The 25,557-nt window shown below is 47.5% G+C and overlaps 1 protein-coding gene across 1 annotated transcript in view; it reads left to right on the forward strand.

Annotated features, from left to right (window-relative positions):
* The window catches only part of PARP1 (poly(ADP-ribose) polymerase 1), a 47,324-nt gene that overhangs the window by 15,533 nt on the left and 6,234 nt on the right, over window positions 1-25,557 (forward strand). The window contains exons 3-17 of the mRNA XM_003949705.5: window positions 588-703; window positions 2,281-2,495; window positions 4,150-4,249; window positions 6,471-6,587; window positions 7,233-7,409; window positions 9,730-9,877; window positions 11,703-11,843; window positions 12,732-12,974; window positions 13,256-13,324; window positions 13,623-13,755; window positions 15,598-15,793; window positions 18,545-18,673; window positions 22,379-22,462; window positions 24,582-24,704; window positions 25,295-25,423. Coding sequence (XP_003949754.2) covers window positions 588-703; window positions 2,281-2,495; window positions 4,150-4,249; window positions 6,471-6,587; window positions 7,233-7,409; window positions 9,730-9,877; window positions 11,703-11,843; window positions 12,732-12,974; window positions 13,256-13,324; window positions 13,623-13,755; window positions 15,598-15,793; window positions 18,545-18,673; window positions 22,379-22,462; window positions 24,582-24,704; window positions 25,295-25,423 — 2,120 coding nt within the window. The remainder of the gene's footprint in view (window positions 1-587; window positions 704-2,280; window positions 2,496-4,149; window positions 4,250-6,470; window positions 6,588-7,232; window positions 7,410-9,729; window positions 9,878-11,702; window positions 11,844-12,731; window positions 12,975-13,255; window positions 13,325-13,622; window positions 13,756-15,597; window positions 15,794-18,544; window positions 18,674-22,378; window positions 22,463-24,581; window positions 24,705-25,294; window positions 25,424-25,557) is intronic.

A 25,557-nucleotide genomic window follows, 5' to 3' on the forward strand; every position in this document is an offset into this window, starting at 1 on the left:
TGGGAATTTATTTTTATAATAAGAGAAGAATCCAGTTTTTGTCCCAAATGGCTAGCCAGTGATCCCCAGAACTCTTTATTGAATAATTCAACCTTTTCCCACTAATTTGAAATGATACCTTTAGTACATATTTAATTCTTACATATACTTGTGTCTGACTTATATCAAAATATTTCCTTTAATTCAACACTTTGGTAAATAGAAGTATAATGGAAATTAGAAGCCTTAGTGAGACGTCAGTATGCTTCCAGGCTCTTAAGGTGAGCACCTAATAAGTGCTTTCTAAAGTGTGGGACGGGCCTCCAAAGAAAGGGGAGGAGATGGAATGTCAGACAGCTGACCACCCCCTGATATGCTGCTCTTTCAAGGAGCTCAGTCTGAGAAGGGTCATTTATCTCCAGAAAAGAAGCTCTATTAGCTGACCACGGTTGTTACAAACAGACAGATGAGATGGACCAATCGTAGTCTCCCAAGGCATAAGGTGTCCTAGTGGAAGGATCCTGGGGAGGTAGAAGAGGACAGGGGGCTCCTCTGAGCTGCATTTTGGGGCTGTTGAGATGAGCATTGCTGTCTGTTTGATTCTCCAGGCAAAGGCCAGGATGGAATTGGTAGCAAGGCAGAGAAGACTCTGGGTGACTTTGCAGCAGAGTATGCCAAGTCCAACAGAAGTACGTGCAAGGGGTGTATGGAGAAGATAGAAAAGGTAAGATCTTGGGGGCCCAGATCCCTGAACTTTATGGATTGCTTGCATTGATGTTATTGGCTATCTCAAGAGAAAAGAAGAAATGGGGGCTTTAGGGTGCTAGCTCAACGTAAGTGATTAAAAATAAAGTGACGACATTAGTATTGACCAGATACGTCAGTGACTTCCAGACAGGTCTGGTCCTCCTTATCACGGTCCAGTTCTCATGTATGTGTGCATCTGCTCTTGGAAAGTGTTAATAAAAGGAGTCTCTTTTGGACCCAGCAGTGGCTGGGGAGAGACTGTTTGTCTGTGTTTTATGGTAGAATTAGGTATAAGGAGTGTGTTTACCCTGTTATGAGCCTCCAGCCTTCTGTTTAATCAAAGGAACTTCATTAACCAGGCTTTCTCACCAGTTCTAGCCCCTGAAGGCTGACAGCCAGTCAGAGAAAATGGATGGAGACACAGGTAGAAGGGAAGGCTTGTGCCCCGCAGCCTTCTCACCCTTCTCTAATGTGACATGCACATATGAATTGATTCATTTAAGGCATTAATTGAAAGTCTCTGCCTCCCGGAGGTATTGTACAGAAAACTGAGGTGAGCCAATGGGTATTTAGAAAAGAAAAACATGGAATTGCTATATCTTCTCCAGCTACCTTCAACCACCAAAAATTTAAGGCAAACATTAAGATCCTCTTTACCTCAAGGGGAATGCCGGATGGTATGTGCTGCTGGGTTACTGGTTTTATGTAATGCCAGGAACCCCTCCTGCTGCATTCTCTGGATTGAGCCTCCCAGGCCTGGAATTCTCCTGGGAATATCAGGCCTGGGGACTGGGGACCTGGGCAGGCTGGCAGGACTGGATTCTTGCCTGTGGGTTTATTACTCCTTAGGGGGTGTCATCTGTAAAGAGACTAAGGAGGCCATAGGAGGGTGGGAGTGGACAGAAAGTCCCTGCTAGTACAAAAGTGCTGCATTGGGGGCTGGGCACGGTGGGGTGGTAGGCTGAGGCAGGAGTATTGCTTGAGTCCAGGAGTTCTGGACCAGCCCGGGCAACATAGTGAGACCTCATCTCTGCAAAAAAATTAGCCAGGCAAGGCCGAGGTAGGAGGGTCACTTAAGCCTGGGAGGCAGAAGTTGCAGTGAGCTCAGATCAAGTCACTGCACTCCAGCCTAGGCAACAAGACAAGACCCTGTCTCAAAAAAAAAAAAAAAAAAAAAAGTGCTGCATTGGAAGCCCACGCAGGTGTGCAAGGCTCTAGCTCTGCCCAGCACACCATACCATGTGTTTTTATGCCTGCCCCAGGTCAGCAGAAACATCTTAAGGGGAATGTTAGCAATTCTTCACATGTCCAGGCAGGTAGCTAGGTCGCCAGCCATTTGGAATTTAAGGAACCCTGAGTCTTGAGGGTGGGTAACACACAATCCTTGATGACCTGAGAGAGCTAAACCTCTCAAAAGCTCATGAGTCTTCAAGTTGGCGGGCAGGCCTTGGCTTGGACCCTCAGCTCCTCACTGGCTGGAGCACAGGCTGCCCATATCATGTTCACTATCCTTGCTTGTCGCTCCCTTGGTACCACATATGGTTTTTCCTGCAGGGCCAGGTGCGCCTGTCCAAGAAGATGCTGGACCCGGAGAAGCCACAGCTAGGCATGATTGACCGCTGGTACCACCCAGGCTGCTTTGTCAAGAACAGGGAGGAGCTGGGTTTCCGGCCCGAGTACAGTGCGAGTCAGCTCAAGGGCTTCAGCCTCCTTGCTACAGAGGATAAAGAAGCCCTGAAGAAGCAGCTCCCAGGAGTCAAGAGTGAAGGGTGGGTGGAGCGCTGCGGGGTTGCCCTGGGGGTTCAGTGAGGGGTTCGAGGGAGGCCCAAAGGCTCTACAGGTTCCATACCACTCCTCTGTTTCCCTTCGCTGACTGTCAGTAAGCCAGGGAGATGCAAACTGAGGAATGGTGACAGCAGAAATGTGGGGGCAAAGGACAGGGTAGGGAAAGACAGCCAGGGGTTCCCATGGCCTCTGCTGAGAGCCCTCTCCCCTGTGAGACCTGCTTCCTGGTGGTCTATTCCCCTTCCAACATCTGAGCTCCACGGACAGGCTAACTACACTTTTCCCACCACAACCCTTTAGATACTTAAAAGACCACCGTCCTTCCCTGGGTATTTGTTGTGCCTGGGTTGATCACTATTCGGAACAATGCTGGGAGAATCGTGACCATTTTTAGTTAGGGGATGGGCAGTGGATAATTTTCCTGGCTTAGAGTTGAGAATGATAAGGGTTTTGCATGGTGTTAAAATTTAGAATGGGAAGGACCATCAGTGACTGTCTTGAATCCATGGACACCTCTTGGTCTCTCCAGTTTACCCTCTGCTGGTCCCTCAGCCTCAGTCTGGAGAACTGCTTGTTAACAAGCACACCAGGGGTGGTGTGGCAGAGCCTGGTATGCACCCTGCTCCTTGGACGGTGACTGGGCAACCATCGAGCAGCCATCACACATTATCTCAGTTCATAACGCCTGTTCATTGCAGCAGCACATGGGGCTCTAGAATGTGGAAGAAAACTGAAAAATCAGGCCATGGGTCAAAAAGCCCACAGGGCATTGCAGCACGTGATATAGGTGTTGGAGTTCATCAGCTCCCACTTATGCCATGATAACTGCCAGAATGTGTTGAGCACATTTCGTATGCCAGACACTATATGAAGCCCTGTATTTGGACTGTTTCATTTGCCCATCACCAGAGTTCTGTGAGGCAGATGGTATTCTTTTCCCTATTTTATGGATGAGGAAAGTGCAAGGGTTTGTGCTCAGGTCTATGTGATAGCTGAGACTGACAGACCACTGCGGCTGTCCTGCCCCTGTATTTTGGGGGCAGGTGATAGCCTCAGAGCTGTGTTTGCTGAGCCAGCTGGGGCAGGCTGGTTAGCACTGCTTTGACTGTCACTTCTTGTCAGGGCTTTATATGGCAGTACAGCCCCACCTCTGTGAGCAGCCTCTTTCCCTTGCTCTGTGTTTTAGCTCGAAAGGCCTAGCTCCCTGGACTTGTGCTTTGTCTTTCTGCAATCCCTACCCCCTAGCCATGGGCTTACCTCTAGCCTAGTCCCTGCTAGAACCTTCCAGGCCAGGAGATACATGGGTTTCTTTTTTTTTTTAACCTCAGACGGGGCCTGAGCCCTGGATTCTTGTAATGGGTTGTTCTGAGTCCCTGGAACAACCCTAGCCCCTCTCCCTGGCTGGGAGAGTATGTTCTGAATTGGATGATGTCTTCTGCCATCTTGGCTGCAAGTACTCCCTGAGTAGACAGTGATCGCCTAAGGGCACTGAGTGGGGCAGGGGTTAGGGAGTGACAAGTGTGAGTAGGCCCTACAGGGAGTTGATAGAATGACATTAAGATACTGCATCACCACAAGTCATTGGGTGTCAGACTTTTAATGGCTCTGGCTGTCTCTCATATCCTGTGTCTCCTTCAGAAAGAGAAAAGGCGATGAGGTGGATGGAGTGGATGAAGTGGCGAAGAAGAAATCTAAAAAAGAAAAAGACAAGGATAGTAAGCTTGAAAAAGCCCTAAAGGTGAGTTCTCAGCTCTGTGTCTCCTTTCGACATTCTGCTGTCTGGATTCTCTTTCTCATTCTGGGAAGACAATTCAAGGAATTGTGTCCCACTTATTAAGACCTTTAGCAAATTGATGGCAGTTATTAAATAGCATGGCTTTTCCCCAGATTGTTTTCCCTCCTCCAAAAGAAACCATTTTTATTTGGAAGAGAATCCACATTAGGCTGTAGGTGTCTGACCTGCCGCCAGGCTTGAGCAAGGACTGAGTGCTCTGTTTCCGCTCACCAGCCTCATACTGGGATGACAGAGATTCATGCTTTGGCCAAATTATGCACTACTGTACACCCTGCACCTTTGTGGTCACTTGCAAACTTTGGAAACTGAATACTTAGAGGATGCTAAAGATTCTTAGCATAGACAAATGGCTTGAAGAGATCAAGTGTCTCCACATTTTTTAAATGAAGATCTTCATTTTTAAAAAAGGAATAGACTGATAATGACAGAAGAAAACTATCCGTTAAATCAGTGGTCCTTGACCAGAAAGATTCATCCCTGTGTTGATTATGTACGTGTTGAAGCAAAGCAAAAATTATTAATCAGAAAATGCTGGATGTCTGGGAAATTGGGGGAGAACAGTTGGTCTCTCTTGAGAACATGATTTCCATGAGCCATCTGCTTGTGTCTCTTCTATGAGTATTCAGTTTTTACTAGTGGTACTAAAATTAAAAGCAGTTTCTGATATGGTTCTAGTTGCTAAATAAGAATCACACATTTTGTTCAATTGTCTTATGGTAAAAAAGTGTCTGTCATGCACCAAAACTGGCTGCAAGAGAACTGTGGTGCCACTTCACATTGGCCATTTGGTGAGATTAGTGTCCTTCTCTCTTCCCTAGTGGTATCAGAGATGTATAGAGAGTCAGAAAATTAAAATGCCTCTCAGCGTTCCCACTGTGGCACATCTGTGTCTGTTGGCTCTCCCCCCTTGGTCACCTAGGTGACATTGTTGTACTTCTTCCATTTAACCCTGTATCACTAGACCTTTTCCTCATCCTCTCATGTCTCCATTCCTGGTGTCCCAGTGTATGCTGTGTGTGATGGAGAGGAGATGTCGAGAGACCCCTTAAAAATGAAGCTGGGAAACAGGTGCAGACGTGTGTGCCTGTACCTTTGCCAGTGGAGTTAAAATCCTCTTTTGATACTAATAGCAACCCTATAGGATATGATAGGGCTGGCATTTTTGTCTCCATTTTGCAGAGGTGGAATCTGAGCAGAGATGGCGAATAACTTGCCCATTTTCCTGGGGAAGGAGGAGACTCACCTCAGCCTTTAAAATGGAGAGGCTGATAGCTTCCTCAGCAAGCTTGATTGTTATGAGAATAAATGAGATGAGGCCGGGTGCAGTGGCTTGAGCGCCTGTAATCCCAGCACTTTGGAAGGCCGAGGCAGGCGGATCACTTGAGGCCAGGAGTTTGAGACTAGCCTGGCCAACGTGGTGAAACACCGTTTCTATTAAAAATATAAAAATTAGCTGGGCGTGGTGGTGCACACCTGTAATCCCAGCTACTCAGGAGACTGAAGCAGGAGAATTGCTTGAACCCAGAAGGTGGAGGTTGCAGTGAGCTGAGATCGCATCATTGCACTCCAGTCTGGGTGACAGAGTGAGACTCCATCTCAAAAAAAAAGAAAAAATAAGTGAGATGACACGTAAAAGCATCCAACCAAGAGTAGGCACTTAATAAAGATTAAAACTTCCATTTTCAGAAGAGCTTAAATACATTCCTGCATGATACTGAATATAATATACCATCAAGGAAATTGGTGTTTGCGAATCATTCCTACTCTAAGATTGGTGGAGAATGGCCATACCCTGCCTCCTCTAGTTGCTGATAAACGTGGGCCGTGGGCTCAGCCTACCACTTCCAGGCTCTTACCTGGTGTTTCTGGGGATTGATTTCTGAGGGTTGGTTCCAGGAGCCTTGGTGCAGTCTCCCCCACACCCTTAGGGCTTCCTCATCACCTTCCACAGTATTCTCTGAGAGACCACACAGCAGGTTTAATTTGGTGTCCACAGGAGCATGACTGGGAGTCAAATCCTGTGCTAATCACCCAGATTTGCAGGGGCGGCTCGCTGGTGCACAAGGGTATATAACTGGAGGCTCAGCATGACCAGGGCTCCTCCTCCAGTTGGATTCTTCCTTTGAAAAGAGCTAGCCTCTCAGCCACTGGGTCTTGTCCATAGGCTCAGAACGACCTGATCTGGAACATCAAGGACGAGCTAAAGAAAGTGTGTTCAACTAATGACCTGAAGGAGCTACTCATCTTCAACAAGCAGCAAGTGCCTTCTGGGGAGTCGGCGGTGAGCTGCCTTTGTGTTAAGTGGGACACGCATGTGAGGCCGACCCCGTCGTTGTGGAGTGACTGTCCCAATGGAGTGTGGGAGGCCCTCCGTGTGAACACCTGCTGGTATTAATTGCAAGGAGTATAAATCGTGGTTGTGTTGCACGGTCATCACCACCATCGTGGTCACCATTTTTCCGGGGTGGATGGGGCCGGCATTCACACGCCCCACCAGACATCTTCCACATGTTAGTGCTTGCTCTAGAGTGCCAGGCCTGTGAAGAGAGGAGAGCCCCCTCCTGAGGGGTGGCATGATGGTTTCCCATCAGTGTCCCCAGCTGGCCCTTCTCTGCTGTCATTCTTGGGAGTTGGCTTGGCACTGTACCTTCTGCAATGCCAGTGGTTGCTTTCCCTTCATTTCTAAATCACTGAGGGATGGGGGCGCTGCAGGAACACTTGGAAATAAGGTCTCCTACAAGAATCCAAGCTCCATTGTAAACCAAGGAGGGGTGGGGTGTTAAGAGCCCCATAGCAAGCCCACAGCAAGAAGCCTCTCTTCTTTGTAGTGAGTGGAATCTGTGCAAGTTCCTCCATCCCACATTAGTAAGTGTCCTTTTTTGTAGTCCCGCATTTGCCCTCTGACGTGTTTCTCCACTGGCTGCAGATCTTGGACCGAGTAGCCGATGGCATGATGTTCGGTGCCCTCCTTCCCTGCGAGGAATGCTCGGGTCAGCTGGTCTTCAAGAGCGATGCTTATTACTGCACTGGGGACGTCACTGCCTGGACCAAGTGTATGGTCAAGACACAGACACCCAACCGGAAGGAGTGGGTAACCCCAAAGGTAAGGGGTAGGGGAAGATCCTGGGATCTGTTGGGAGAAAAACCTGGCCCCACTTTCTGCGCTTGTTTATACTTCAGGTCCCTGAGATTGCAGGGCCATGTTCCTCAGACTTCTTTACAGCTGTGTCATCCTGTTTACCAGAATATAAAATTATATGTTTGCAAACTACGCAAATGTAGAACCAAAGCTCCTCTAAGTATGGAGTAGAGGTCCATTTGGTGTAAAATGTTGCTTGCAAAGACCATGAATAGTTTTTATCTATTGAATGCCTCCTATGTGCCAGGCACAGTTCTAGGCTTGAGGGACATATGGTGAAGAAATGGATAGTAATTCCTGCTTTCTGACACAAGGTTTTTTCAAGGACATTTCCTTGCCTTAGTGCTAGCAGGAGAATTGGATCCAGGGTTCACATATCTCCTAGTATCGCACGTTCTCTCTTTTTTTAATGGAACTGCTTATGGAATTCTCAACGCAAAATACCTCCATGGGGAGCCTCCTTTGGAGCCGGCTGGTGGGGTTCTAGCAGTATCTTTGTGGGGCTGGCTGCTCCGAGGCCTTTGCCTGTGCTCCCTCAGACTCAGCAGGATCCAGGCCCAGCAGCCTGGGTAGGTGCAGAGCTCTGCCACTCACCAAGCTGCTTCCCTCGCTGTTGCACTTGGAACAGCGGCACACAGTACACACTCAGGAATCGTTACCTGAGTAATAATCGACATTACTCGCTCTGCACCTACAACTGAACTCCATTTCCACTGGCCCCTGGCTCACCTGTTCACTGCCATGATTGCATGATCCCTCCTAATTTTCTCTCTGTGCGTTTGAGTGCTTCCTCTAAAATAAATCTGACCTTGTCACTTCCCCCACCCTTAAAATCTTAGACTGATTCCCTGATTTTTCTGGGTATGCAAATCTTACAGACCCTTACGTGGTATTTGTATTTCTTTTACTATCTTTGATGGGGAAATAGTAAGATGGCAATAAGCAATGTGCCATTCCTTGTATTTTATATATCAATTGTAGAGCATCTATATACATTTTTAAAGGTTATGTGCATGTGTGAGACAAGTTTTCGGTCTGGCAGTGCTTGCTGCCCAGGCAGTGACACTGTTGCCCCCAGGCACTTGTCCCACAGAATCAAGGCCAGCTCCGTAGCTTGTCCTCAGAGCCCTCTGTGATGCGGCTTTGCTGGCCTTCTGCAGCCTTTTTCTGCCACCCTTTTCTTCCTTCTCACATACCCCTCTCCCCACCCCACCGACAGTCTTGCTCATTCTTTTTAGGAGTACCTAGCAATAGGGCGCCTAGCCAGGGCACCCCGCATGCCACCGTGTGCTACTCAGATGGCTGTGCTTAGGCAGTCCCCTGTGTTTTCAGCTCCCAGTGGGCTTAGCAGATCACTGCCTCCAAGTGCATGCTAGCATCCCCTGTCTCACATCACCTTGGCACACCTCTGGCATAGCTTAGCTCCTTTGTTAAAGTTCACCTTCCTATAGCTGATGCTCAGTCACGAATGAGATACTTTCTGAAGAGCAGAAACTGTCTTTTTAACCAGACTATGGTTGGTAGCACATATTAGGTGGTCTGTGTGTGTTGGAAGCAATCTGTGACCTCTTGTATCTAACTGACACCCTGAACACAGGCATAGCTGGAAAGGGCAGTTTCTTGATTGGATGAAGACCTGGGAGCACAGTGTCTTTCCCTGAGCTTCATGTATTTGGTACTTATTGAGTGACCATTTAGAGCAAGGCCCCTTGTAAATCAGTCAGAGTGAAGAGTGAATTGTGCTGATGGAAGAATTTATAGTGAATACCATAGGGCTCTCTGCATTCATTTTTCCTTCTTCTAAAAAGGAAAGCAAATACTGTGATTTCCTTTTGGGTAATAATCTCCCAGTGTGTATATAGTATTCGGGCTCTTAGAGTTCTGGAGTAGGCATGTGATCCCACAGAGGCCTATTAACTCTCGAAGGGAGCAACTCAAGAATGAGGCCAGGGAGATTGTAGTCATACAGCAGTTCCAGTGGTGGTTCCCTGACCGAATTGGCCACTGGTTTCTGTTTTTGTTTTTTTTAGGGAAAGATTTTTCTCTTAAAGCAGCCACAATATTAGCCCTATTATAAATGTAAAAGTACCAGAAATAAGTACTGTAGCAGCAATAATACTGTCTTTCATCCTTAAAGCCTCACATTTTTCTATTTTTTGTTACTCTTTATTGTAAGAAGAAAAAAAGAGATTATTTAATTTGGACAAGCCAAATCCTCTTTGGTCTATGGGGTGGTTACCTCAAGGGAGAGCTGGCTTCTTAACTAAAACTTAATATTTTTTAGGAATTCCGAGAAATCTCTTACCTCAAGAAATTGAAGGTTAAAAAGCAGGACCGTATATTCCCCCCAGAAACCAGCGCCTCCGTGGCGGCCACGCCTCCGCCCTCCACAGCCTCGGCTCCTGCTGCTGTGAACTCCTCTGCTTCAGCAGGTACAGCATTTGGGACCCCGGTCTTAGAGCTGCTTTGCAGGAATTGTTTGCCCACTACTTGCTGGTGGTGTGGAGCTGGTGAAGAAAGTATCCGTCAAGGGTCTCTCTTTGCTGACCCCACCATGGGGAAGCCTTGCCCTGCAGGGGATAGGCCTCTTCTCTTGGCTTGTTACACCCCTGACCACAGCAAGGTGGGAGAGTGTTAAGAACATAGCATAGGCTGGGAGCAGTGACTCACACCTGTAATCCCAGCACTTTAGGAAGCTGAGGCAAAAGAATTGCTGAGGCCAGGAGTTTGAGACCAACCTGGGCAATGTAGTGAGACCCCATTTCTACAAAAATGTTTAAAATTAATCCGAGTATGTTCCTTTAGCCCTAGATACTCAAGAGGCTGAGGTGGAGGATCCCTTGAGCCTGGGAGGTCAAGGCTGCACTGAGCTGTGATCACGCTACTGCACACCAGCTTGGGCGACGGAGTGATACCCTATCTCTAAAAATAAAATAAACATTGTAAAAGAACAAGCAACTCTTACTCTGGGAGGCTAGGAGAGGGGCTCCTAAGAAAGGCTAGGTCGACAGCCTTACCTGGAGTTGGGCGCAGGGTCTCCTGCCTGACTGCACTGCAGAGGAGCATCCCAGGCCTCACTCTCCAGGCCGCCCTGCGCCCACCAGTCATCCGGGCCCTGGTGTGATGCTCAGGTCTCTGTTGTATGCAGAGGGAGTTACTAATCAGCACTAGTGAGAAATGCCCCAAGCCAACCAAGACAGTGAGAGCAATGTATTTTTTTGGCAGGAGAAGTGACCCGCTGCTTATTTACTCAGAGACGTGGCATAGTCTGTTGGTGAAGGTCACAGTTTGGTGGGTGGAGGATGAGGGTTCCTTCCTTGAACATAAACCTGTTATTGACTTCCTTTTCATATCCTGAGAGGGGACCAGTGGTCACTGCAGTGTGTGCTGGTGGTCATCCCAAGTCCACTGTGCTGCTGGCAGCCTGGGTCCAGGTGCCCACATGAAGGGCCAGTTGGGGGCTGGCATTCTGACCCCTCCATGGAGTGTTCCCTCCTCTGCTTTCCCCTGACTTGCAGTTCAGCATGAGTCAATAATTTTGTTCTCTGGAGACCTCAGCAGTTTCAGTTAAACTGTCAGTGTTTCCTAGTTGTTTGCCCTCACAGGGAAGGCAGGAAGGACTTTTCCTTGCAGCAACTCCAGTTCTGGAAGGGTGTCACCTGCACTGTGTTGTTTGCTGTGAACAGAAGGCACACCCCTGTCTAGGCCTTTCTGGCCTGGGTCAGTGCACACCAGGCTGCTGCTTTTCTCCTAGAATCAGTTAGCTCAGCTCCGTGTGATTGTGCTGGCCACTGCTTTGAGGGACTATCATGGACATGTCTCATTTTAAAATGGGGTTAATTCATAAGAATTGCAGTTTGTTTGGGAGAATAACAGAAGGAATTGGGGGTTCATGTGACCTTACCCCTCTTCCCATCCGACTCCAGCCTCCTGGTCCCTCGTCCACAGATGCAGCCTTCCTAGCCTGACCTTGGCGCGGACCTAGGGTAACCCACAGCTGCCTGGCTCACGCCGCAAGGCTGGGCTGGCCATGGAGTGGCATTCTGTGGCTTGCTCCCTGCCCAGTCCTTTCTGTGCTGAGGGACATCTGTAGGTACTCAGGTGGCAGCTTGCTGTCCTGTCCTGTTTTCTCGCGAGTGTATTTTCATAGGCTTTTCCCAGGAGCTCGCTGCTTGGCTCACCTGCTCCTCCACCTCCCCTTACTGGGGAGCAGCACCAGAGCTGGCCTTGCTGAATGATTCTCTCCTTTCATCCCAGATAAGCCATTATCCAACATGAAGATCCTGACTCTCGGGAAGCTGTCCCGGAACAAGGATGAAGTGAAGGCCATGATTGAGAAACTCGGGGGGAAGTTGACGGGGACGGCCAACAAGGCTTCCCTGTGCATCAGCACCAAAAGTGAGTTGAATCTGAATTTGTGCAACAGGGACAGTGCTTCTGTATCTTATGATTGTGATGATGAGTCAGTGAGGAAGAGTCGAACACAGCGCTGAAAAACTGGATCTTAACATCATCATCGCTGTGGTTCTTTATGAAGGGAAACCAGTATTTGCTCTCAGTGTTGCTGCTTTGTACTGTAGATTCATGTGCGTTGCATGTTCTCAACTAAAGACGGTAAGCTCCTATAGGTTGAGTCTCCCTAGTCCTGAAGTCCAAACAAATTGCCTCAAAATTCAACACTTTTTGAGTGACAGCATGATGCTCAAAGGAAATGTTCATTGGAGCATTTCAGATTTCAGAGTTTTGGATTAGATGCTCAGTCAGTAAATATGAAGCAAGTATTTTAAGGTCTGAAAGGTTTCTGGTCTCAAGCATCTCGGATAAGGGAAGCTGCTCAACCTGTATTCTCATCACTTTGCACTGCTCTGTAAGATGTGCATAGATATCTGCCAAAACAGAAGTTCACGGTTCAAGTATGTTTGGAAAAGGTAGGGTAAAACAAAGCTAAACAGGTTTCTGTGTGGGTTTATTATGCTGATTACCACTGTAGGTCTTCAGGAACCAGAGAAATAGAATACAGGATTTCCCATACATATTTGACATCAGGGTGTTTTTTCTTTGGAGTGTCTGTTAACATCGTGCTGTAGAATGGTTTGGAGAAGGCTGCCCTGGCTCGTCATACCTTAGAAAAGGGGGAATGTTGCTGATAAAAACACTCTTGGGAGCATTAGACTTGGAAGCAAAGGAGAGCTGTGAATGCTGAGGGTTTGGAAGTACACACTAAATATAACTATAGTAATTTGAGGTTTTAGTTTTGTTGGTTTTTTTTCCTTTCAATTTGAACAGAGGAGGTGGAAAAGATGAATAAGAAGATGGAGGAAGTAAAGGAAGCCAACATCCGAGTTGTGTCTGAGGACTTCCTCCAGGACGTCTCTGCCTCCACCAAGAGCCTTCAGGAGTTGTTCTTAGCGCACATCTTGTCCCCTTGGGGGGCAGAGGTGAAGGCAGAGCCTGTTGAAGTTGTGGCCCCAAGAGGGAAGTCAGGGGCTGCGCTCTCCAAAAAAAGCAAGGGCCAGGTCAAGGAGGAAGGTGAGGGCCCCAAGCTGCCCCCTCCAGGGCCAAAAGCCAGGGACATTGGTGGCCAGGTTGTTGTGCACGGAACCTCTCCCTTTGTGTCCCTGACATGGCCTATTGAGTGCTGCAGAGCAGGACACAGAATGGCAGGTGCTTTGGGGGTGGCGGGAGGAGTGTGTATATAGATGCCGAGTTGACAGATGATGGGAATGAGAACAACTCATTTGCCTTCTACCTTCCCCTTACTTTTTAGTTACATTTAACTTCATGTTTACATTTTTCTGTTCCCTTCCAAGGTATCAACAAATCTGAAAAGAGAATGAAATTAACTCTTAAAGGAGGAGCAGCTGTGGATCCTGATTCTGGTAAGCAAACAGGACTGCCAGCCAAGTGGGCTGTGCCGCCCCCCAACCCCCAGCTGACTAGGAGCACACATCCGAATGCCTGCAGCATACCTGGGGCAGTGTGGTCGTGCCTTTGTCCTCACTCAGGCCTCCTTCACCAACTCCCCCAGTCCTAAGAACACACATTTGTGGGGAGCCTCCCGAGGGTGGTGGTAGTGTATCCAAGAGGCGTGAACCTCAGGCCCGCAGATCCCTTCTCCGTGAGAGCGCTAGCGCCTCAAAAGGAGAGAAAACTGTAGGTGCTTTTCCTCCGGGACAGGACTGGAACACTCTGCGCATGTCCTGGAGAAAGGCGGGAAGGTCTTCAGTGCCACCCTTGGCCTGGTGGACATCGTTAAAGGAACCAACTCCTATTACAAGCTGCAGCTTCTGGAGGACGACAAGGAAAACAGGTGAGTTCTGCAGGTGTAGCCTGGTTGTGCAGAGACATGGGCCCGTCCTGCATTGGTTAGTGCTGTGCCATCAGCCTTGTGAAACCCGTTAGGCCCAGTGCCTGGGGAATGAAATCTAATCACAGAGATCAAAAACAAATTATAAGGCCTTTGCTTAAAGGGGAGAAAGAAGCCACTTACTAACCAGTAGCGTTGCTGTCCTTGTACAGTTGTCCCAAGGTATGGTTTCACGTATTCTTCTGCTGGCTTTTCTTTTTGTTTGGTGTTTTGTTTTTTGTTGTTGTTTTGCAACTATTTGTTTTGTTTTTTGAAATAGTCTCGCTCTGTTACCCAGGCTGGAGTGCAGTGGCGTAATCACAGCTCAGCGGAGCCTTGACCTCCCAGGCTCAAGCAATCCTCCCACCTCAGCCTCCTGAGTAACTGGGACTATAGGTGCGCACCACCATGCCTTATTTTTTATGGAGACAGGGGCCTCGCTGTGTTGCCCAGACTGGTCTCAAACTCCTGGACTCAAGTGATCCTCCCGCCTCAGCCTCTCAAGGTGCTGGGATTACAGGCATGAGCCTCTGCACCCAGCCCCAGCTGGCTTTTCTGTCAGCTACTTGAATCAAGATTTTCTGATTTTACATATGTTTTAAAACTTTGAAGCAAATAAAGGTTGGCAAGCGTTGAACTTACTCTTTAATGTTCAAACTCCCTAGTAACTAAAGAGGTTGGATTTGCCTTTTTTTTTTTTTAACATGGTGAGACAGGCAAGGTTGGAGTCTGGATGGTGGGGTACAGCAGCTGGGAGGTGGTGAGAGGGTGGGCTGGCTTTTGTCCTTATGTTTCTAGGCAGAGTGGTCCTTATCTAGTGAGTTCATTGCCCCTCAGTACAGCCACCACAAAATAGGATTTATGTGTCAGTGTAAAGGCATGTGGAAGGAACTCTTACTAAATTCTAACGTTGATTGTGGATGTGGACATTTTTCTGGTGGCTTAGATTTCCTGATGTTAAGTGAAAGGGTGGTGTAGGCTGTTAGGGTCAGAAAAAACTTTCGACGTAGATCAAGGTAGTGCTTCTCAAAAATTTTCACAGGAAAAACCAAGCAGAGAATGAATTTTTATACCCCTGTTCAGTAGCCCAGAGAATGGCCAGGGAGTCCCAAATTTTCTTTGAAATCTGTGGTTCTGTCTTTTAAATGTACACACATCTTGTATGTGGGTTTATGATATATATATATATATTTATTATGAAATGATAATTAAGTTTTGCATTACCTCTGCTTTGAGTTAATCAAAAATTAGCTCATCCAAAGCTGAGCAGCACAGCAGCTGGGTATGTGTGATGTGTACCCTCAATTGAGATGGAATTTGAACATGACAGCCTGCATCTCTAGGTCACTGGACCTGAGGAGCCATTGCCACTGCCCCCCTCATTTCATCATGTCTTGGCCGTGGATCTGAGTTGAAAGTTTCATTATTTTTAGGGTACAGCTATAAGGGTTGACTCCTTGAACACATGACTTCCAGATAGTACTTTGTATTTCTTTGGGGAGAGGACTAGAATCATTTTTATGCAAAGGTCTACAGACTCCAGGATTCAGTCCTCAGGCTTGGCTGCCAGAACCAAGTTTAAACTATTCTTTGGCATTTTTTGTAGTCAATATGATTTGAAAGTTTAATGAGAAGTAAAATAAAGACCCTTTATTGTTATAGCAGTTCTGTTTGTTCTGTTAATCACCATCCTTTTGGGGTGTGTAAAATTCTTCCCCACCTGAATGTAATGGCAGGAAAGGGGAACTCCTGAAATGGGACAGCTGACCCACACATGTGTATCTGACACCCTCCTTCCCACTGCAGGTATTGGATATTCAGGTCCTGGGGCCGTGTGGGTACGGTGATCGGTAGCAACAAACTGGAACAGATGCCGTCCAAGGAGGATGCCATTGAGCACTTCATGAAATTATATGAAGAAAAAACCGGGAACGCTTGGCACTCCAAAAATTTCACGAAATATCCCAAAAAGTTCTACCCCCTGGAGATTGACTACGGCCAGGTAACCACATAATGCCCTTACACTGTCTGCTTCTAGGAAAAGGAAGGGACACCTTATTCTAGAAAATCCACATCGTGGATCAGATGGCATCATAGTAAACATACTACCAAATGTTGAAAGGAGAATAATAGTCCTTCACAAATTCTCCGCCAAAAATAGAAGAAAATACTTCCCAGCTCATTGCATGAAGGCCAGTACCACCCTGATACCAGAGCCAAAGCAGCACAGGAGAACTACAGAGCAGTTTCCTGTGAATAGACATGCAGAAACCCTATGAATAGAGATACAAAATCCTGACAAACCGAATCCAGCAGCATAGACGGATCTATACACCACTCCCAAGTGGGATTTATCCCAGGAATGTAAGGTTGGTTCGACATTTAAAAATCAATGTAATATATGAATAGAATGAAGGACAAACCACATGATCATCTCAGTAGATGGCAGAAAAAGCATTTAATACAGTCAACACCTTGAAGTATGAGATAGAGCTTAAATGAGAATTGTGGTAGCATCTTTGAGATATCGAGGAGGAACAGTCTTTTCAGTTACTCCTGAAACAATAGGACGTAATTCAGAGATTCCAGATAAGGCTTTTTATCTGAACCCATGGTCACCCTTGATCATGTGACTGGTCTGTCATGACAGAATTATAGTAACTTGACCTGCTCTGCTAGGTCACACTTTATTAGTCCCAAATTATTTCCTAGTGCTATCTCTGTAGTTTTGGGCATCTCCTTACATCTGTTAGCACACAGCATTCATTTGTCTATTGGTTGACATTTTTAACTTTTCTGTTTTGTCTTTTTTCTTTGCAAAATGCTTGCCTTTTTAAAAATGAAAATTTATCGCTTTTTTAATCAGATAAAAGAAAACATTTATTTTACAAAAAGATCTGTAGGTGAGTAGAGATTTTAATTCTAAATCTTTGAGGCCTAGCATGTCTCATAGGGGGAATTCTTTAGTTTACAGAGGGCCTCATGAACTCTCCATATTAAAAATAGGATTTACATCTTGCTTATACAATGATGAGGCTCAGACAGTAGACTTTCAGGACAGATTTGGCCTGACTCGGTAGCGCCCCTTACTGAGTTAAATATTTTAAAAATTTTTGAGAAATATTAATACTAAGGCACAAAAAACTAAGATTGCCCGGAATTAACCACAGTTAAAGTAATGGTAGATATCTTTTTAAGTCAGCTTTCACTGCATATGTACGTTTCCCACCACCATATGTACCATGTTACAACCATCTGCTTTTTGCCCTAATGTACCAGGAGCATTTCCTTATGTCTTCTAGAGCAGTGCTGTCCAATAGAATTGTAATTCAAGCCATTTCAATACATTTAAAGTTTTTTATAGCCACATTTTAAAAAGCAAGAAGCCAATGAAATTAATCTTGGTATTATTTAACCCCATATATCCAAAATATTCTAATTTCAACAGCTGATCAATACCAACAAAATTATTAATGAGAAAATTTCCCTTTTAGTTTTTTCTCTACTAAGTCTTTGAAATCTGGTGTATATTTTGCACCTACAGCACACCTCAGTTTGGCCAGTGGCTACTGTATTGGCCACTGGCTGCACCAATCCAGAGTATTATTTAAGGCTGCATTGAATCCCATCCTGTGCGTGGGCTGGAATTCATCATTAATCAGAACAGCTTCCTGCCTCCTGTTAGTCATTTAGATTGATTCTGGGCATTTACTATAATGATGCTGATATACATTTAAATATTTGTGTGCCTCTGTGATTGTTGTCATTACAAGTAGTTACTGGGTCGTAAGGTAGATGCACTTAAATAAGGGTTTTGAACACATAGATACTTTGCCCTCCAATGAAGTTATACCCAGAAGATAACAGAGTACATTTAAGATGGTGTTTCAACACTGAGAGTAGGTCTACTATGAAGGTGACAGCAGCAGCCATGAACACTGACAACACAAGTTAGCTCTTGGGTAAGCCAGTCTGGTTCCAGGTTCAAAGCCCAATGCCAATTCCCTTCACTCCAAATACCAAATTCCGTTTTAGTTGCTAGGGACACTGTGCTGGACAGAGCACAGTCTATGCCCTCATACAGTTCAAGTCTAAAGAGTTAAAGCAGTTTCAGTACAGTGTGATCTTGATATAACCTGGGTTCTTCAGACAGTGGGGGGTGGAGTCTCAATAGTCTATTAGGCAGTGTAGGAAGAGGACGGACAGCTAATGCTACGATGTGCTTTAACACTGTCAGGCTGGCTGGCAGCGCATGGGACTGGTTGCTTGGTACTTTGGGAATTTAGAGAAGGCTATATAAACTTAGTCTTGCAACTGGCCCTTGTGTGAGGAAGTGTAAGAGAAAAGAGAAAGAATTTGTCCATCAGTTTCATGTCCCATTGCTCCAAAGTTTGCTTCTACAGCTGCCGAGCACTTCCAGGTTGGGCATGAGTGGGCACTAGGCAGGTTCCCAGGCAGGGACCAGCAACCCCAGGGTGGGTCAGCCCATGCAGATGCTGCAGTGGCAACTAGAATAAGAATCTGGAGCAGCCAAGAGAACTTCAGGGCAGGCACAGGAAGAGTCTGACCCATGTGCAGCATCAGGCACACTCATCCTGGCCACTGTTTTCCACACTTTTTTGATTAACACTCAGCTTTTTTTGCTGGTGGCACTCTAGCCTGTGTCCTTTGTCTGCAGTCCAGCCCCACAGACGCAGATAACTTGCTTGAGTTGTTGATTTGGGTCTCTTAGCAATGTGCTTTTTTCCTGAAGGATGAAGAGGCAGTGAAGAAGCTGACAGTAAATCCTGGCACCAAGTCCAAGCTCCCCAAGCCAGTTCAGGACCTCATCAAGATGATCTTTGATGTGGAAAGTATGAAGAAAGCCATGGTGGAGTATGAGGTTATTGCGCTTTATCATTTTATCTGTGAGCATTTGCTGTGGATGATTATTTGCTGAGCTAGTGAAGAGCTGTCTGCCTGTTCTTGTTTCTGTTTCAAAAACAATACATTGGCTGTCAGCTTCTTGTACCTGTCCTTCAATCTTAAATTGTGTGAGTGTTGGGGCCTGGAGTGGTTGCACTTTTGTGGAGGTTGTTTGATTTGCAGTGAAGCATGTGTTGTCTTGGAGAGAGTTGTTCCCTGGTCCCTAGTCCCCTTTGTACTTTTTTTTTGAGACAGAGTCTCACCATGTTGTTGCCCAAGCTGGTCTCCAACTGCTGAGCTCAAGTGATCCACCCACCTTGGTCTCCCCAAATGCTAGGAATATAGGTGTGAGCCACCGTGCCCGGCCCACCCTTTGTATTTTTCCCCTTCTTCATGCTGTGGCAAGGTGTATTAGCCATGCTTCCTTTGTGGCCCAACCAACCAACCAACTGGAGTTACCATGGGAAGTGCAAGACAGCCCACTTAGAGTAAAAGAAAATTGCTGTGACGCTTGATTCGTAAGATAAAATTCATACCAGTTTTTAAAAGGTTGGCAGTGGGGTGGGGGTGGTGGTTGTTGGATTAGTCATGCTTCTGTCCAGGGCAGAATGGCAGAGACTACAGGCAGAGGCTCCGTGTTTCCTGTCTGTCCTCCTTCTCATCTCCGCTCTCCGCCCGGGAGATGAGTGCAAAAGGGCGGCCCCCTTGTTCTTGCTGCTCCTAGCATCAGAGCTCTTAAGTACTGACCCTGGGGGCCTTCAGAGCAGAGATGGTCCCACCTGGCCAGCAAACACCCTCTCCTCTCTACCCTAGCTGCTGAACCCAGAAGCTTCAGGCTGCTCTGAAAAACAAGCAGCTGTGATGCATTTGGTTATTCCCTTTGTTCTAGGCTCCTAGGAACCAGTGGAGGTTGAGAGTCTCAGATCAGCCTTAAGCATTCCACCCTTCTCCATGGGGTTGCTCCCTTCACGCTCACGTTCTGCTGTCTTCCCAAGTCCTTCCTCCTAGAACCTCCTGGCCTGCCTTAGAGCTGGGAGGACAGGGGGTCAAAACTGGGCAGTATAAACCACTGGCAGCCTAAGCCCCATGGACATCAGGGCCAACCCAGTATCTCCCTGCCAAGAGCTCAGCCTGGCAGGAATGCTCACGCCTGTGCTGTTGTAGAGTGGAGTGTTGAGTTACATCCTCTAACGGGTTTTAAAAATGGCCAGGGCTTGTTCGCTGTGCTTGTTGAAATCGCTGTGTAATCTGACTTTTGTTTATGAGGTCACTAGTGTGAACAACTTATGGGTGGGCTCACTGAGAATGAGGGACGGAGGTGGAGGGAAAGGTTGAGAGGTGCTACGGTAAGGGAGAAGAGGGGCTCGTTTCATTCACGTTTTGAAGTCCTGAACATCATTTCCAGTCTCCCACACCTTGGTCTATCTGTGATTCATAGAAGTTCTCAGCTATTCTCAAACCCAAGTCCTTTCCTGTGAAATGTTGTTTTTGTTGTTGTTTTGTGTTTGGTTTGGTTTAGTTTGGTTTGAGACGGAGTTTCACTCTCTTCGCCTGGGCTGGAGTGCAGTGCACGATCTCGGCTCATTGTAACCTGCCTCCTGGGTTCAAGCGATTCTCCTGCCTCAGCCTCCTGAATAGCTGGGACTACAGGCGTGCACCACTGTGCCTGGCTAATTGTTTTTTTATTTTTAGTAGAGATGGGGTTTCACCATTTTGGCCAGGCTGGTCTTGAACTCCTAACCTCAGGTGATCCACCTGCCTCAGCCTCCCAAAGTGCTGGGATTACAGGCATGAGCCATGGCACCCAGCCTGAAATGACATTTTAATGTTTTTCACTGGACAGGTAACTAGTGTAGCAGGAAGAAAAGGGACAGGGGCGCTGCTTGCTGAAACAAGCTAAAAGGCAGCTAGCTGGAAGTGTGTGGAAAGCGGGGTGCCCACTCCTCAGCTCAGCGGGGTCCATGTGGGATTGGGGTAACCATGTGGAGAAGTAGACACAGTGGCCCTCGGGGCTTCATCCCCAGCACCAGGGGAACCTGACTCTCCCTGTGAGGAGGGCACATCCTGAGTCCAGAAGGGAATGGGTTCCGGGCAGTCAGGACACATGGCGGGGGGCAGGGTTCCAGGCTGCAGCCCTAGGAGCCTCCTCCTGGCTGCAGCTGGGGCTCGTGGGTCCCCAGTGCCAAGGTGTTTCTCCCACTTTTCTGTTTCTCTCTCAACTGGGCAGCTGTGGAGCCACTGCTCCCAGCCCGCTGTCCAGCGCTGTGCCTGAGTTTCTTTTCCAGTAGTGAGGGCGGCCTGTGTGGATGGAGACCACCTCTTATTTTTAGTCTGTGCGTATGTTTTGAGGGGTGTACAATTAGGGAAACTAGGTATTTTCTTTTTTCTACATAAACACCAGAATTATACAGCGTGGAAAATGTCGCGCCCTTCAGAGCTCTGCCCTCACTCTGGCCATGCTCTGCCTACAGAACTTCTTTTGGGATTCCTTCTTGAGAATTGCTTTCAGAGCTGATTGAGGGTCCATACCAAAGTCACTCTGTTCTTTTATTGTACCTTGTTCTTGGCTTGAAATAGATTATCCACCTTCTTCCCCAGATGTGGCTCCGGCTACTTAATTCTTGCCAGAAATCAGATCTTCCCTTAGGATGGAGTTTGCAGTGTTGAGGGTACAGGGAAGCCCATGCCAGGGCTTGTGGATGTTATTAGAAGCTGTTGGCTCCTGGTAGATATCTGATGAGCTGTGAGCACTTTTCACATCCTTTTATTTAATTTTATCACCATAGCACTTCCATTTCTAAGATTCTTTTTCAATTCTTTGTTCCAAGCACTGCAGGAAGTGCTGGACATGCAGAAATGGAAAGGCGCAGTCGCGGCCCCCAGGTAGCTCAGAAGGGTCTATTGGCAAAGCCCCAGAGACGATGTCTCAGGATACAGAGTGTGGGGCCCATTGGTACACAGGTGTCTCCACGCGGGGGCTGAGCCAAATAGGCAGGGCTGCTCGCAAAAGGAAGTGAGTGCCTTTTAAGGAAGGTGGCCCCACTTAACAAATGGAAAATGAAGGCTGCAGATCTCATGCTTCTTCCACTGCAGCTTCTCTTGATGGCAGGCAGTTCCCAAGATATGAGCAGTAGCAATATTTGTTGGAGGTGACTGATCTGAAAGGGACAGCATTGATTTGAATGTAAGTCCGTAAGTTCAGGAGTGTGTCCTTTTTAAAAATAGTGTTCAACACTTGAAAACTCTTGGTTCTTTTCCAGCTGGGAACCCAGGGGTGCACTTAACTAACTGCCTTGGCTCTGGGACCCCAGGGAAGGCCGCTGGGTGGGGTGGTCAGCATGATTTATGAGCCCTCATCTGCACAACAGAATTGGATGGGAATTATGCCGTATCTTCGTCCAGACGTGCTGGGCTGTTTGAAACTGGGCATAGGGGCAGAGGAGACATGGTTGGCTAAGCCCAGCCGTAAAGGAAGTGAGCAAGAATCTTCAGACACACTGCCATCCCTCATGGTGGGGTGGGGCTACAGACTCTGGATTTGGGTCACTGGTGTCCTCAGGAAATCCCAGCAGGCTCCTGACTGCTCCTGTTGGGGGCCTGAGGGTGGGCTGCCTGGTCCAGCTCTCCTGCAATCACACTGCACAGTGCCCAGCTTTCAGAGCGAAATCCCCTGTCTCCTCAGATCGACCTTCAGAAGATGCCCTTGGGAAAGCTGAGCAAAAGGCAGATCCAGACCGCATACTCCATCCTCAGTGAGGTCCAGCAGGTAAGCACAGGGCCACCAGGGGCCCCCTGGAACCCTCCTCTGGCCGACTTAGGGGGTGAGACCTGGGGGTGGCAGGGGTAACATTTACTCAAGGTTAAGAAACTGGAAGTACTGAACTGCACTTCACAAGGGTTTCGATTTTTTTCAGTTCAATAAATGACAAGTGCCTGCTACTTACAAAAGTTTATCACAAAACTAATGAAGAGCAACATTTTTCAGTTGTCAGATACTTAGTAAACTGACCATAAACTTGAAGACGTTGGTTACCCTCTCTGTTAAAAGTGAAGTCATCCCTCTGTATCCTCGGGGATTGGTTCCAGTACTCCCTCAGGGTCACTAAAATGCACTCATGCTCAAGTCCTAGAGTGCCCTGCAGAACCCATGGAGGAGAAAAGTTGGCCCTGCACATCTGTGGGTCTCGCATCCTGAGATTTTTTTTTTTTTTTTTTTTTTTTTGGTGGGATTTTTCTTTTCTTTTTCTTTTTTGAGACAGAGTCTTGCTCTGTCCCCCAGGCTGGAGTGCAGTGGCACAATCTCAGCTCACTGCAACCTCCACCCCCAGGTTCAAGTGGTTCTCGTGCCTCAGACTCCCAAGTAGCTGGGTTGCAAGCATGGGCCACCACACCCGGCTAATTTTTTTGTATTTTTAGTAGAGGTGGGGTTTCACTATGTTGGCCAGACTGGTCTCAAACTCCTGGGTTCAAGTGATCCGCCCGCCTCAGCCTCCCAAAGTGCTGGGATTACAGGCATGAGCCACCATACCTGGCCTGAGAATAATATATTTTTTATCTGAGTTTGGTTGAATTCTCAACTGCAGAGCCCACAGGTGTAGAGAGCTAACTGTATTTATTGAAAACATCTGTGTATAAGTGGACCCGCATACTTCAAATCGATTGTTCAAGGGTCACCTGTGTTGTGGTTTTTATTTTATGTGTCCTTAAGAGTTAGGCAGAGTTTATTTTGCAGTTACTAGGAAGTCATCAAATGGAAGCCTCTTTCATTCATGTTATTTCGACATTCTTTGAGCATCTTTCAAGGTCTCCCAGTCCCGGAGCCTTCCAGCTACATCCTGGAGAGGCTGGAGGGTTCCGCTTATATTTGTGGGTGGGTGCAGGCCTGGCCTATAGAAAGAAGGAAAGCACACGGGAAGCAGAAGTGGGCCCAGGCAGCGGGCTTTCTGGCTGGTGCTGGAGAAAAGGCCCTGAACCGGATCTGTCAACTTCAGTTACAGCTGGCTCTGAGCAGTGAACCTCTCTCCTTGTTCCTTACTGACTGAGAACTTACAAGGCTTTCCTCGGCCCCAGCTTCTTCCCATGCAATAGTCTTCAGGAAGAAGAGCTGGAATAGCATCCTTACCCATTGCCAGAGCCACCTGGGCAGCACAGATGGAAGTTGTACAACTTGGTGAAGTCCATGTCACAGCGAGAAGCAGGCATGGGGCTTCGGACCTGCTGGGTGCCACTTCATATTCCCTTGACCTTCCTGTGGTCACCTAGGCTGTCTGCCAAATTCCTGGAATCCCAGTGGCCCTGCTCTTCCATCTCTGTGCATTTTTTGTGCACCCTTTGCATATAGAGCACCAAGTGACACTGGCAGTGAGTGTAAGGATTGCTGAGCCTTTCTGTGCCTGGCCACTTCAACCTCCAGGTACAGTAAAAACTAATTCCAATGAAGGTCAGTGGAGGCAGGGAGCCTGACTGAATTTTATAGCGATGGGCAACCTCCTCCCAACATTTTATTATGAAAATGTTTCAAACATACAAAAAGTTGAAGGAATTTTACAGCAATAGTCATTAGCCCACCACCTAGATTTTACAGTTAACATTTTGCATAGTTGTGGCGGGGTTTCAAATGTCTGTAACTGCACAGTTCTTTGTACAAATGAAACTTCATGGGAGAAGCCCATCACGTGTTGAGCAGTGCTTTTAGAGGATGGGGGTCCTGCCCTGCTCTTTAACAGGAAGGTGGTCTTCTGGTCGTTTCCCATGTGTCCTGGCATGTGCACATACCACGCTACTTCTGGACCTGCTGCAGCACCCACCTGCTAGAAGAGAAAGCCTGGCCGGGGGCTTGGAGCTGCTCCCTCAGTCTTGCGTTCCTTCTGTCCCCTCCTCTCCAGGCGGTGTCTCAGGGCAGCAGCGACTCTCAGATTCTGGATCTCTCAAATCGCTTTTACACCCTGATCCCCCACGACTTTGGGATGAAGAAGCCTCCGGTCCTGAACAATGCAGACAGTGTGCAGGTAGCGCAAAGGTTCAGAAGGGACTGCAGGTCTGCTGGGCTGGGGTGTGACTACCTTGCAACCGTCCCTCCCCATCATGATCCCTGAGGGCAGCACCAATGCTGGGAGGGCCACCCTCTTGCCCTTGTTTTGAAGTTGGGTTTCTACCCACATTGACGGAGGCAGAGCTGTTTTTCCTGCCCCTGTTCTACCAAATCCATTGGGGAAAGAGCTGTTGGAGAGGGACAGCCTCTCCCTCATAACAGCGTCTTCCTCCCCATTTTCCCTCCCTGCCTTTTAAGAGAGCTCCTGGCTCAGGACCCATTTGTCTAAAGTACCTTCACTGTAGGTCCCAAATGTCAGCATACATGAGAGGAAAGACAGTTCTTCCACCTCTCAACTCCCCCAGGCCACAAGGCCTTGTTAACATTCCAGAAAGTCCTTATGAGCTCTCAATATGTGCAGCAGGTAACAGGCTTGCCCTGACCAGCAGGAGGGTTTGCCCTTCACTGTGTTGGGCCTTCTCTGCATGTAGGTTTTCTCTGCCACCTGGGTGAGTCTGTCTCATGCACCATGATACCTAAGTCGGGGGCTTTCTTTTGCTCCTCCAGGCCAAGGTGGAAATGCTTGACAACCTGCTGGACATCGAGGTGGCCTACAGTCTGCTCAGGGGAGGGTCTGATGATAGCAGCAAGGACCCCATCGATGTCAACTATGAGAAGCTCAAAACTGACATTAAGGTAACAGGGTCAGGCCTTCCTCAAGCGTCTTAACCTCTCATCCTGAGAGCAGTGGTCCCAAACTTCCATGTGTGTTAGGATCTCCTGGAAAGCTTGTTAAAACACAGGCGGCTGGCGCCCAATAATTCACTTTT

The sequence above is a fragment of the Pan troglodytes genome, chromosome 1, assembly GCF_028858775.2.
Source record: "Pan troglodytes isolate AG18354 chromosome 1, NHGRI_mPanTro3-v2.0_pri, whole genome shotgun sequence".
Classification (NCBI taxonomy): domain Eukaryota; kingdom Metazoa; phylum Chordata; class Mammalia; order Primates; family Hominidae; genus Pan; species Pan troglodytes.